Source organism: Tenrec ecaudatus, chromosome 5 (genome assembly GCF_050624435.1).
Source record: "Tenrec ecaudatus isolate mTenEca1 chromosome 5, mTenEca1.hap1, whole genome shotgun sequence".
Classification (NCBI taxonomy): Eukaryota; Metazoa; Chordata; class Mammalia; order Afrosoricida; family Tenrecidae; genus Tenrec; species Tenrec ecaudatus.
This window is the reverse complement of record NC_134534.1, coordinates 29,393,261-29,407,594: the sequence shown is the minus strand read 5'-3', so window position 1 is coordinate 29,407,594 and position 14,334 is coordinate 29,393,261. Positions and strand designations below refer to the sequence as shown.

Here is a 14,334-nt window from a genome sequence, read left to right as displayed (position 1 = left end):
ACTGAGAACACCATTCTTGGTAGAGGTCAGGGATAACAGGAAGACACTCAACGAGACAGACGCCACTGCGGTGGAGACAATGGGTTCAAACCCAGCAACGTGGGTGAGGGAGGTACAAGACGACGTGTTTCCCTCCTATGTGCTTGGGTGGCTACGCTTCCGGGCCAGCTCGCTGGTACCCACCAAGAACAGAAACTGATGAAGGTCTTGTGCGGTAAGGACAGGACGGCACCCTCGGAATGTCGCTCCATCAGGGGAAGAAGCCGACTCTGGACTACTGGAAGCTATAGTCCAAACCCAAACTATTCAGTCCATTCGGCTGTGGGCAGTAATAACATGCTGCTCTTTTTAAGAACTGGGTTTTGAGGTGATTTGTTATGCAGCAATTCACAACTATACTTTGTGAAACCTTTCTATCTTTCTTCATTTCTCCCTCTCTTTGGGCACGACAGAGCAAGTGGAGAAAAACCAAGTAAAACTGAAATTCATATAAGAAAGAATGAAAGCCTCTCAGTCAACTTTAAGACTATTAGAAATGCTGATGCTTCTCCTATTTCCCGCCTACCTCAGCTGTCCAATCCCCTGAAGCATTAAGACTTAAAACACTGATGAAGAATGTAAGCAACCATACCCAAAGGACTTCTTTTGTAACAAAGTTCAAAGAACAAAGTTGTAATAATTAATAGGTGCAAATGTTTTTGTTTTAACTTTACTTGAAATATTGAAATTTTTAATTTTAACTGTAATCCTACTCATAATGTGTAGCATTAATCAATAAAGAAACAGGCCACAATAAATATTTTTATTTTTTAAACAATGAATGATATATTTTCCATATAAAAAGATTTAGCTTCTGGTTTTAAAAAAATTACACTTAATATTGTTTTTATATTTTTACAGAAGCCAATTTTTCCTAAATCTGTACCTTCATGTCATAGCCTAGTACTAATTTTACAGAATTATATTCTCTTGAATGGATTTTTAATGTCTTAAAAAAAAAAGAGGAAGTTTTCATTGAAGACATCAAAGCTTAAAAGTCTGCATTGTAACCACCAGCCGTCTAGCTACCACTGATAACGTTTTTGGTACAGAGAAGCAAGCATGTTGAAGTTATTAATTCTCTGTATTTATCTTTATTAAAAAGAGGTTTTTGGTAGTGAGAACAAATAATCTCTCATTTGTTGCCTGAAAGCCTAAAATAGGGTCATTGGTTTCTAGGCTTGCTACTTGCTGCTTAGCAACCTGCCCTACTTTCCTGCCTTCCTTTCTGTTGTAAAGTACAGTGGACATGGGCGTGGGCTGGCGGTAGATGAATACTCGACGGAGACACTCGCAAAGAGCTGCATAGGAGTGGTTTGGAGCACAGGCAAAAAACTTTTTGTCTCTCTTTGATGCTTGGACGTAGCCTGTCAAGAAATACAAAACAAAAAAGAGATTAATATATTAAACATAAGGAGAAAAATATAAAATTAACATCTCCTAATTTTTATTACAAATACAAATGCCTGAGTCAAATAAATGCCATAGATACACAATGGATGAGCTCTGCGCTATTAATAACTAGCCACAATCAAGCTCTCCCGACTGGTGCTAGCAACAATCCCAATTCCTAACGAACAAACTAGAAGGGACTTTAAGCTACTCAAGAAAACACAATATTGTTGGTGTAAGACATGAAAATAATAATTTATAAATTATAAAGAGTTTATGAGGGAGGAAAAAGGAGGGGGAAAATGAGGAGCTGATACCAAGGGCTCAAGAAGAAAGAAGACGTTTTTTAAAAAGATGATGGCATCATACGTACAAATGTGCTTGACACAATGGATATATATATGGATTGTGATAAGAGCTGTAAGAGCTCCCAATAAAATGATTAAAATAATAATAAAAAAGAAACCTAGAGAAAAAAAGAAATGCACAAGATTGTTCCATTGCATTTCGATAAATGATTGAAGCTCCAAGTGAAACCAAGAGGAAGATGTCAACGTATTATTAAATGTCAATTTAACATTTGGCTCAAGAATCAGATGACATTAGAGAATCTTTTCTCTCCCCTTTCCTATCAAATAAACAGGACCACATTTATAGACTATCATCCCAACATGATTTCAGAAGCGTGTTCCTAACACAGGCCCCATCCTTTAAGAAGTACAGATACAATGTATTATTGTTATGACTCCTATAAAGTTAACTGTTTTTGTACACTGATGTCAGTTTTGTTGTACATCCCCCAGAAGGAGAACACTAAGCCTATTAGACAGGGAAAAGAAAACTCAAGTGTCTAATTTTTAAAACTGCATTGGAATATACCATGAAAATTTATTGGTTCTAATCTTATGTTTTTATTTATGTACATGTTTAAAAAGTACTTTTACAAATAAGAAAATGCATATCTTCTGAACTATAAATGAAACTTTTCAAACTAGGAAATGGTGACAGAAAGCTATAACATCTGAGGCAGATAGATAAAAATGTAACTTGAGATACCACTAAGTAATGGACAAACAAAATAAACATTGCACAAGGAGATCAATCCTGGTTTTTCAAAGTTAAGCAGGGTTTAAGGTGAGAAAGTGATGCACATATAGTAGCTTGGAATCAGCTTTCCAGGATGATTTGACAGTTAATAATGTATAAAATATTCTAAGATTATAGATAGAGTAATGCTTACTTAATTTAAAATAAAGTAAACTCTCTAGTAGGGGATTGGGGATACGAATGGAGGATCTGAATATATATAAATTACATCCTTCTTGATAAAACTTTCTTCTTAGCAAAGAAAGAAGAAATGGAATAAAAAATTAGGACTTGTCATGAGGTGAGAAATAATATAGTTAAATTATTTAGTCAATTTTGTATTTCAGATCATAAAAATTCATTTGGATTCCAAATTAAGCACTTTAACACCCTGAATTATTCAACTCTATGGGATAAATGGGAAAGCTCCTCTTCGATCAGAGCTGTCTATGTAGTCATTAAAATGCACAGTTTACTTCCTGCTGCTTCTTTTAAACAACCTTTTGGGAGTGCAGTCGCTGGGGGTGATTCTCCTGCGCGATACTCATGTATTTTGACAAGAAATCAATTATTGTTCAAGTCTACAATTATGTGGTTTAGAATATTTTAAGCCCTATATTTAGCACATCTTCAGAATAAATGAAAAATCTGCTTATTACTCCTTTCCATGAAGTGTTTTCATTTTCATGGCCTCCCACCACAGCTCCACAGAAGTTTCCTAACCAGCACGTCTGTTTCGTTTATGAGGATGACTTTGACCAAACCTGAATACAAGTTCCACAGAGGGTACTGTCAAGTCTCTTGTTCATAGTCTCACACTTTCTAGCTAGAGTAGAATAAGCAGATAGGCTGATTAAAGTGAGTCTCACGATGAGGATAAGCACTCTGATTTCTATCCAGTTGATCTCTACAAGCACGAACAGAGATCGGTGTCTATTCTGACAACCCTAACACTCATCCTCTACAGTACTCGACACCAAATTATGGTACAGATCAATCCAAATGTAATTAGGGTAGCTCAATTAAAAAGCAAGAAGTGAGCCTCAAAACACATGACTGTAATTCTTCATGTAATAAAAACTGTACCTAAAGCATTGAAAGTTGCAATGTGTTCCCACATCTCGTCGTGCTTGCTGCTGTGTGGCTGCCAGAGAAGGGCATCGACATCGTGGCGCAAACAGAAGCAGGGCATTGCTTTAGGATCCACTGTGACGGAGAATAGGTATTGATTGCTTCCAAGATTCACCTAAGAAGTGAAAGAAAAAAGAATTAGGAACTCACTCAACATCAAATTAATAATAATTGACACATAACTAAGTTTCAGTCACTTTTTTAACTCCTTATGTATCTCTATTTATCTAGGGAAGGAGTGCCTTTATTAGAGATGAGGACGCTGACGTACAAAGCATGTTAGTACTTGTTCGACACAACAAATGGTGTAGCTGAGATTTGAACAGACTCCAAGCTTTCGGCCTCTAGGCCACCAACCAATTCAAAACTGAACCCAGTGCTACTGAATGCAGACACCTCTGTAAGATAAGAGGCCAACTGCCCTTCCAGGTTGATTGAAAGGCATTAATGAGATCTTTATGGAGGCAGATGGTCTCATTTTCCCTTCACAGAGCGACTGGTGAACTGGAAGCACTCACCCTGAGACTGGCCGCTCAGTGTGTACCCTACTATGTGTACTTCCTCACGATGCTAAACTCATTCTTAATGGTTTGCTTCTAGTCTGGAACATAGCATATAGCATGCAACTTATCCACAGAAACTGTTTAAACCACAGAATACATATACATAAAGTCCATTTACTTGTACTTAATAATTATCAAGAGCAACATAAACAACTACAGTTTATGAGCACACAACACATGCCAAGTATGTTACAGTCATCACCTCAACAACTCTAGATTATCTTAACCCAGGAGATGAAAAAAAAAACTTGACTTGTAGGCTATACAACTAGAAAAATCAGAGTGCTGATATTCTAACCCACAGCTCTTTACCAGTTATTTGTCACATTAGTATATGGTTTAATGATCTGTCAATAATGTTTATGGCAATAATTATTGCCATATTGATTGCAAACAACATTTTAATATAGAAATATCCAATTGAGTCTCATAATTGGATTCCATCTATTATTATACCCTTTTAATTGATATACCCTTTTAATTGAGATGAATTGCTATGATATTCTCCTTTACTGTAAATATATTTAGAGCTAAAAATGCTCAATTGACTAAATGTCAACACAAATCATATAAAATGTTATCAAAGAGAAACATATTCATAGTACATGGCAATGAAGTGACCCCAGGAGTTTTAGAGCAGTGTGGAAAATCACAAAATGCTGGGTTAAAGTAAGGGGTAGGGACCAGACCTGTATTCAAAAGGCAAAGCTGTGAAGTGGTTTTTCATGAGAATTTACCGGGCCAGCTGGGCTAGCACAGACCACTGGTCAGAGAAGTCAGCGACAGCAGCACCAGTTCCCACTGCCTTGACTATTCCTGGGAATCAAAGGTGTGTGCGGGCCCAGTGCCTACTCTCCGAGGAAAGGGAGCACGCAGGCACATGGGGATCACCCCCAGCTCTGCTCTCCTCTGATAAGCACTGGCTACATGATGTTTACTTCCAGAGTCAAGATTAACTTGCCTTTTGTTATAAGTGTGATGGACTCAAAACTGCTTTAGCCCTTTTAGCTCTCCTCCTATCCTTAATATTCAAACTTCCTTACCAAGAAACAGCAATATCACCTGGTGTGCCTTGGTTGAACCTTCATCATGACACCCTTTCTACCTAAATTGCTCTTTTTTGTCTAATTAATTTAAACTATTCCTTCAAGACTCAGTTCAACTATCAGTTGCTACAGATGAATTCCCTACTTTCATGAGATGCCTAGATTCTGCGAACCCCCAGCATCATGTATATTATTCCTACTAAGTTATGCTCTATTAGGATGATTACTATACATGTAATAATACTCTCCCAAAATGATCATGTCCTAATCTCCTAGACTTAAGAAAATATGTCAGTTTAACTTAAATGGCAAAACAAAAGGGATTTTGCAGATATAACTAAATTGAGGATCTTAAAAGGGCAAGATTACCCTAGATTATCTGGGTAGGACCAATGTAATCAAAGCCCTGTGAATGAGAAGCAGGTGGGCTACAAACACAGAAGGTAACAGGAGGTATATGAACAGAGACAAAATGGAAGAAGCGACACTGCTGGCATCGAAGATGAATGGGTGGACCATCACTCAAAAAATAAAAGGAAAAGAAAAACCAAATTCATTGCCATTGAGTCAATTCGGACTCATAGGAACCCCACAGGGCGGAGAAGAGCTGCCTCTGTGGATTCTGAGGTTACGCATCATATCGGGAATAGAAAGGCTGGTGTGGTTGGACTGCTGACCTGGCGCTTCTCAGCTAATGGGTCACCCACTAGTCACAGGCTCCTCGCTAGAAGCTACAGAAAGCAAGGAAACCGATTCTGCCCTCCAGCTTCCATGGCAGCTGTTAATATATAATAATGGTCCTCCTATATCTTGAATTGATAGTGGTGATAACAGAAGCAAATTTTAGGACTTCTAACCTCCAGAGCTGTGAGACAATAAATTTATGTTGTTTTAAGTCACTAAGTTGTGGTATTTGGTTGCAGTAGTAGGAAATGAATACACAACCTATCGATAAGACTAAATGTCTAAACCCTCTACCAGCCGTTCTCAAGCTGTGGGTCGCAACCCCCTTAATAACAGTAGCAAAATTAGTTATGAAGTAGCAACAAAGATAATTTTATTTTGGGCGTAGAGTGGTTCACCATGACATGAGGAGCTGTATTAAAGGGTCACGCCATTAGGAAGGTTGAGAACCACTGCTCTAAAGATTCATGTATTGGAAAATCTTAAGCTGGAAATAAGAAAACAGTGGAATTTAGTTACAAAGTAAAATCATCAGTTTGGGTTATAAATCAGCAGTGAAAAGGCAAATGGCAGAACAAATAAGACAAAGAAGAGTTCTATTCGGTTTACACAAGAAACAGCAGCCAGCAGACATGAGCAGCAGTAGGAAAAAAATATATAAAACCAGAATTTTTTTTAAAGCAGAGTAGGTTGAAGTAAGTTACTTAGTCTAAGGGAAGAGCCTAGAAATTTAAAATGTTCACACTATTGGTCTTCAATACAATGTTACTTCGCTTCAGAATGTTCCACAGTATGTAAGACAAATTTTAGTAAGGGTCTATTGAAAGGGGGTGTGTGTGGAACTTTAATATAATTTAGATAGTTCATTTATTTAGAAAACTCATTCCTTGTTAATGCCAAATAAATGACTAATTGTAAATAACAAAAAACAAAACCTAAATCCTTTGGCTAATATAATGTAATCCCACATTCATTTTACTGTCATGCTTATTATAAAATGGCTATATTTGTCTTTTAAGTACCAGACAAGGCACCATTAGGGTAAAATATTCTTTACAGAAAAACGTAAAATGAAAATTTGAAATCGTCACTTGACTGTGTTTTTCTTCTCTTTGTGGAATTTGAGCAATTAAATAGTTATGAAGATTAAATGTCGTAGTAAAGACATTTTAACACTTTAACCACTGCAATTACCAAATTACATAGAAAAATAACATTAAAATCAGGATTACCTATTCAGAAATAAAGAGAATGTAGGCAAGCCAAATTGAAAAGTTAGTGACAAGAAACTTTGATTCCAAGTTAGTATCCTCTACACAGAACTGCTTACTGCGATGGTGCACTCTGAGTTCATCATGCACACAGGACTAGCTGGCCTGTGTCTACCACTTTAATTTTCACCACCTGAGAAGCAGGCACCTGAACATCCTCCCATTCTAGAGAAGAGGAAATGGAAACCCACGACATTAAGCATTTTAAGTTAAGAACAAGTGGTCGCTATGCTTCACAACCCAAGTCTTAATCACAGCACTACCTTCTCTTCCAGACCCCATGTTATAAGAATTATTAAGAAACCACCAGACTGGGTCCACCCTACTTGTGAAGTTTTTCAGATCTGGTAACCCAGACATCATAAAATATGACCCATGTTCTACTTTAGTGACTTAAGTTATATTGATAGGTTGTTCATGCAGGGTTTATCTTAAATGGATGTATGAAAAATAACTAAAATAAGTCCTATCAAATCGAGTTGCATTTTCATTGGAACATCCATTCATCAGAAAACAAAGTTGGTAAAAGATGCAATGAACAAATCAATCTCAAATATATTAGCCATACACCCAGCCTCCCCAAAACAGATCACAGTTAAAAAAGAAAATATTATGAATGTTTATCATGTCTCAACTAGGGCAATAATGTTATAAAAACATTAAGCTCAACAGAAACATAATAAATTTAAAGGATGACTGACTCAAATATATAATATTTTAAATGTCATTTAAGTATACGCTTGTGGGGGGATTAATGGCAACAATAACAGAAACAGTTAATGGGAAAAGTCTACAATATGACCTAGAACCAAATAATGCACTATGTAAAGAACTGAAAAACCTTCATGAATAAAACAAGTGCTTACAAGAGCAAAGACCATTTTTAATATACATAGAAGCCAACTTCAATGAGCCAAAGCAACTCAATAGAAACATACAGTCTCAGGAGGGCTTCTCGTAGGAGGGTGACCTTGGCAGATTTGCCAAGCATTTGATTTACAACCAAGACTAAGATATCAGAAAGAACATGAAGGAAAACATTCATAAGGGTCAGTAGACAGACCTGAAACTATTTATAGGCTTCTTTAGGTCCGTTCGCCCCTCCCTCCAACCCCCCCCCCCCCAGCCCATGTCTATTTAGAGGCAGGATAACCAACTCTGAGGAGAAAACAATGGGACCGAAGGCTCTGGAGGGGCATGGGAGAGGAGGAGCTAGGGGAAATGAGGGGGAAACCAACAAATGAAAGGACAAGAGAACAACAAGAGATCTAAAACCGATGGTAAGGAAGGCATAGAATGCCTGGTGGGGGTTGTTCAAGAGAAATGTAGCTGAGAGAAATTACTAAGAGCTGAATGAAGGTCTAATATGATAGTGGGACGGGAGGAAAGTAAAAAGAAATAAAAGAACTAGTAGACAAAGATATGTATAGAGGTGTAAATAAAGGTATGTACATATATAAATACATTACCATACAACAATAAGGATATAGGTCTATGTACATATATTTAAATGCTAAGTATCAAGGTAGCAGCCAGACATTGGGTCTCTACTCAAGTACTCCCTCAATACAAAAACACTTTGTTCTAATAACCTGGATTCTGTGATTCTCCCCTTCCCATCATGATCGCTGAAGACAAATGGGTGCATAAGTAAATGTGATAAAGAAAGCTGATGGTGCCCGGCTATCAAAAGATACAGCATCTAAGGTCTTGAAAAAGGCTTGAAGATAAACAAGTGGACATCTAGCAGAGAAGCAACAAAGCCCACATGGAAGAAGCATAGCAGCCGGTGTGACCATGAGGTATAGACAGGATCAGATATTAGAAGATCCCAAACAAGCAAATGAGGTAGGTCGCAGTGGAGACCCAAAGCCCATCTGTAGACAATTGGACATCCCCTCACAGAAAGGGTCACAGGAAGGAAAGAGTCAGCCAGGGTACAGCATAGCACCGACAAAACACACAACAGTCCTCTAGTTCTTTAATGCTTCCTCCCCCTACTATCATGACCCCAATTGTACCTTACAAATCCAGCAAGACCAGAGCATATACACTGGTCCAGATAAGGGCTCTGGACACACAGACTCCACGACAGATAACCCCCTCAGGAAAAGTAATGGGAGTAGAAATACCATGAGTAGGGGAAGGTTGGGGGAGTAGGGGTAAGAACTGGGAACTGATCTACCTATAACCCCGTCCCTGCTGACCAGGGAGACAGACAACAGAAATGTGGGTAAGGGAGACAGTAGATGATATAAGACATGAAAATAAGAATAATTTATCAAGGATTCACAAGGGTGGGAGAGAAAAAAGAGGAGCTGATAGCAAGGGCTCAGGTGGAAAGAAAATGTTTTGAAAATGATGGCAACATATGTACAAATGTGCTTGATACAATTGATGTATGGATTGTTATAAGAACTGTACAAGCCCGCAATAAATTATTTTTTTAAAAAAGAAAAAAAGAACATGTCTCTGAAGGAAGGATGGCTGAGTGAGCTGAACACACTGAAGGGGAATGGGGGAGGCAGAATCCATGCAAGCATCAAGCAGACCAAGGAACCGATATATACCGTATATGCTCGTGTATAAGTCGAGTTCTTCGGCACATTTTCAATGCCACTTTTGTGGTAAAATTAGGTGCCTCGGCTGATGTTCGGTCAGCTTATACTCGAGTATATATGGTAATTGAGCAACCATGAGTCAAACTGCTGTGCTGGAATCTCAAGGCAGTTTGCAGTGGCTGACAATCACAAAGGGCCACAGTGAATTATTGGCTTGCCAGCAGCACAGAAATGTAGGAGGAACAAAGAAACCGACACCACTACAAAATACCATACAGCAAAAGGACAACAAAAAATGGAAACTTATCAGTAATGATACTGAATGTAAATGGATTAAACACACCAAGGGAGAGTGAGTAGCAGAATTAATTTTTTAACAAAACCCCAAAACAGCCCTCTGCAATATGCTACTTACAAGTTACATACCTCAGGCACAAAGGCAAAAAACAGATTAAAAATCAAAGGATTAAAAAAATGTATCAAGCCAATGATAATTTTAAAACAAGAAATGGAAATATTAATTTCTAATAAAAGGTAATTTTTGACTTCCAGGTAAAATGGGTAAAATTCATTATGGGAGTCAGAGTATTAATTAAAGGGGCATTTGAACAAGAGAACAAACCATAACTATCTGCACCCAATGAAAGACCTTAAAATGTACTAATACCCACAGAGTTGAAGAGAGAACAGAATATTACAATAATTGTAGGGGCGCCCTGGTTGTACAGTGGTTATGCACTGGGCTTCAATCCACAAGATGGCGCAGTTTCAAAACCACCAGCTGCTCTCTACTCCTGTGAATAGTCAGTCTTGGAAACTCACAGGGGCAGTTTTACCCTGTCCTCCAGAGTCACTGTGAGGTGGAGCGGACTCATTAACAGTTGGAGACTTCAATATATCAGACAGAATGGAAAGAAACTCAATAAAGACACATGTGATAGTTACAGTTTATTGTGCCAACCTGGCCGATAAACACATATGGGATTAATTGAAGGGGGGAGAGATAATTGGATCGGTGAGCCTCGCCTTTTCTTGTTCCCTGGTCTCTTGTTCTCTGAAGGTCAGACCAGGGTGCAGCTGCCTTAGCCAGTTCTCTTCCTCAGCTGGCAAGCCTCACTTACTGTGAGACATCCCTGAAGAGAAGCCACATAGACATACCCTGATGCAGGCCTGGGTGCTGGAGAAGCCGTGTGGAGACCCTGCCAGCGCTGAGATGCTTACACGCTCACTGATTCCACACTGGGGCCAGGGTGGAGTTGGATTCTTCTCCCTACTAAAGCTGGAGGTTCATGCGGGCTTGACGCCATTCCCTCACTCACTTTACAACTGTTTTAAAGTACAGGGAGTCCAAGGAAATGAAAAGTATCGAGTACTAAGACTGAAGTTTAGCGACTACTGGTTATTCCTAAATAGGTTTACCTCCAATGTAACTCTTGCTCTTGTCCTTATCCTTCATTTTCAAACTCCCATGTGTGGTACATGCCCATCTCCTACCTTTCACAACTGTATTAACTAAAATGAGTTATTTCTTGTTTGTGACTCCTCAGGTTCCAATCTCAGTAAGTTTATTGATAAAAGCAAATACTCTTTCAGCTGAACATTATGTGAGTATTATCCAATGAATATCATCTGATCTGAGTTCATTGCAATTTTTTCTTAATCCTGTCACTTTTTGCTGGTGGCGTAGTGATTACACATTGGGCTACCAACTACAAGGTCAGCAGTTCAAAACCGCCAGCAGCGCCTCGGGAGAAAGATAGGTCTTTCTACTTTTGTAAAGATTTGCAGTCTTAGCAATTCACAGTGGCAGTTCTACCCTGTCCTCTAGGCTCACTCTGAGTCGCCATTGTTGTGATGGCAGTGAGTCACTTTTTGATTGCAGAATCCTCTTTTTATATCATTTGAACAATATAGATTACTGTTATCAAACAAAATATGTGAGCCACTTATAAAGTACTGAATGTTCAAGTAACCAACATTAATATATATAAAAACAGAGAAACTTATTTTTATAATCTTTATTTAACCTAACATATCTAGACTTATCATTTCAACATAAAAAGTAATATTAAATTCATTAATAATTTACATTTCTTTTCATGCTAAGTCTTTAAATCAGGGTACTTTACATAACATACCTCAAGTCAGATAAGCCACGTAGCAAGCATCCAATAGATACTGAATGTGTGAAGTGGTTGTTTTGAATAGAACAGCTCTAGGCAGAGACAAAAATAACTATAGTTGGATCTGCCTTCTAATCTCAGCTTTATACTCCAGTGCACACATCTTATTACTTTCTTCAATAATGATATTTAATATTTCTCTCATTATATAGCATCATAAATTTAACATTGTCTTTCCCAAAGGCCAAATTCTGATCCCAATCTTCATCCCTTTTAGAGATTCTTCTAGAAAAGCTGTCATTTACAATGTAGATTTTGACCTTTGTGCTATAGTGCATTTTTACAGTATACGGACATGCCATTCTGATAATTTCAACTTGTTCAGAGAGAATATCAGGAAGAACCTAGAAGTAAGGGGTATGATTTAGCGTACAATGTGGGGATTTTAATGAAGTTCAATATGGTTCCTATCAATGAAACAGCATTTTCTTTCTTCTGTGACAATCCAACTATTTTGACCAAAATGCCATTTTGATCAGGTGCACCTTGACCTGTATCATCCTAACAAATCACATCCATCTTTGTAAAGACTTGTAGCCACCCCATTTATTATCGCACAGCTACGCATTTAATTTCACTACACCTTGTCTAGCTTTACAAAACTGTTCAATAATAAAAAAGATGGTGCTTATGATAGTGAAAAAAAGATTTTAAAAAAATCTTGGTCTCCGATTTAATCCAAATATGACAAATCTAAGAACCTTTCATTTTAATTGTGTAGTGTTCAGACTCATACCAGATTGAACATTCAACTGTGATTTAAAAAACAAAAGTGTTTATGTACAAAATGGTGGAAATATTTCACAAGCATTATCTCTAAAAGTTAAGGTGCAATGAAGGGTTGTTTATATATTTAACTGTCTGATGCTAAAAACTGCTTATAATGAGCAAGTCTACCTGTCCTGAAGAATGCATTTTGTTCAGAAGTAGAGAAATGAACTATAGAGGTGTAGGGTTTCTAAACTGCAATTTGTAATCCTGGGGGCTCAGCGGGGAAAAGAAGTATACCGATTCAGTTTTTAATATTGGCTCTATCTTTGATCTCATCTAACCCCCGTCTATGCAATCCTGGCTCAATCCACCTATAAAATGAAGAAGATAAAGCAGAGGGCTTTTAAAAGTTCATGGAAAAAGTCCATTATCTTTTAATTCCATTTTTCCAAGAAATTGTTGAAGCCGCTTGTATAGACAGTACTACAGATCTAGAGTGTCTTCAAAGGTGGAAGGGTGTTCCATTATATTTCACACTTCTTCACTCCCGATAGCTCGAACTATGCAATTATGTAGAGCAGATTTGCTGGCACGACCCTCCAGCGTCCATACTAGGGAGTCAAGTGCTACATTGTAGCTTTTTGTCAGGGCAGTGATTTATTTAATGAGGCTCTTCGAGCTAAAGTCCCTAACTCCCAAAGAAGCTCTTTTCCTGCGTAGGTCTTGGGGAAGGTGGGAGAAGACACTGATAGGACTCACCTGTGAATAAAGGTTAAGAGGCTTCATTAAGATTGCCACCCTGCTGGTTATAAAATGACCCCTCTGAGAAGCAGGACAGGAGATCTCAGTACTAGCAGGGATCAGGAGTAGCCTTTGTCCTCTGGTCCCCGGCATTTCTACACAGTGAATCTCCTGGACGTAGAAGCAGCGTTGACATCGGAAGAGTGGCAGAGGTAAAGCAGCAGCAGAACCAAGAATCAGAGCAGGAAACAGAGTAGGGGACTCCCCAGCCCACAGGACAATGAAAGCTGAGCGCTTTGGAGCAGCAAACTGCCTGGCTTGTGAAGTGCTCTGGGCACTTACTTTCAGGGAGCTGGGGTTTGCTGATCCGTGGAGCTTGAGCTGAAAGACTTCAGGTTGACACTTATATCGTGTGGCACGCCCTTTGGTCATTTATTAGCAGCCCACAAAGAAACCTGTAGTTTGACTGGTCATCTGAATGGGCGCATTTCTCACCTGCACTGCAACGGTTAACTTCCACAATAAACCCTATAGTCATGAGCACGGTCTGTGACTTCCGTGTAACAAATTGTAGAGCCGAGATATGGAAGTAGAGACTGTTTTTGAGAGAACATAGTTTTTCATGTAGGAAGGAAGAGTGGATACATTTCTGTTCCATTCTATCACTTTTTTTCCTCCAAGGAGCTAGACACCCAAGAAGATGCTAAACTGGTTCAGCACTGCTGTGACTGTGGCTAAATCTGCCAAAATCCAGGGTTCTGAGATCAGGTCCGCTCTGCTCACAGACTGAAATCCATCAGTTATAAACGTTTAATTTGGTCCCCTTTCTGTTATGCCTTAGAACACTTCCTGGCTCCTGATTGATTACACGTGACAATTAAACCCTTCAATATGTGAAAAACACATAGAGCTCTCCAAGTATTTAA

The 14,334-nt window shown here is 38.5% G+C and overlaps 1 protein-coding gene across 1 annotated transcript in view; it reads right to left on the bottom strand.

The window, feature by feature from the left end:
* Window positions 1-802: 802 nt before the first annotated feature.
* NUDCD1 (NudC domain containing 1) overlaps window positions 803-14,334 on the bottom strand; it is a 67,879-nt gene continuing 54,347 nt past the window's right edge. The window contains exons 9-10 of the mRNA XM_075549356.1: window positions 3,604-3,763; window positions 803-1,406 (exon numbers count right to left, since the gene is read on the bottom strand). Of these exons, the coding sequence (XP_075405471.1) occupies window positions 1,114-1,406; window positions 3,604-3,763 (453 nt within the window). The 3' untranslated portion in view covers window positions 803-1,113. The remainder of the gene's footprint in view (window positions 1,407-3,603; window positions 3,764-14,334) is intronic.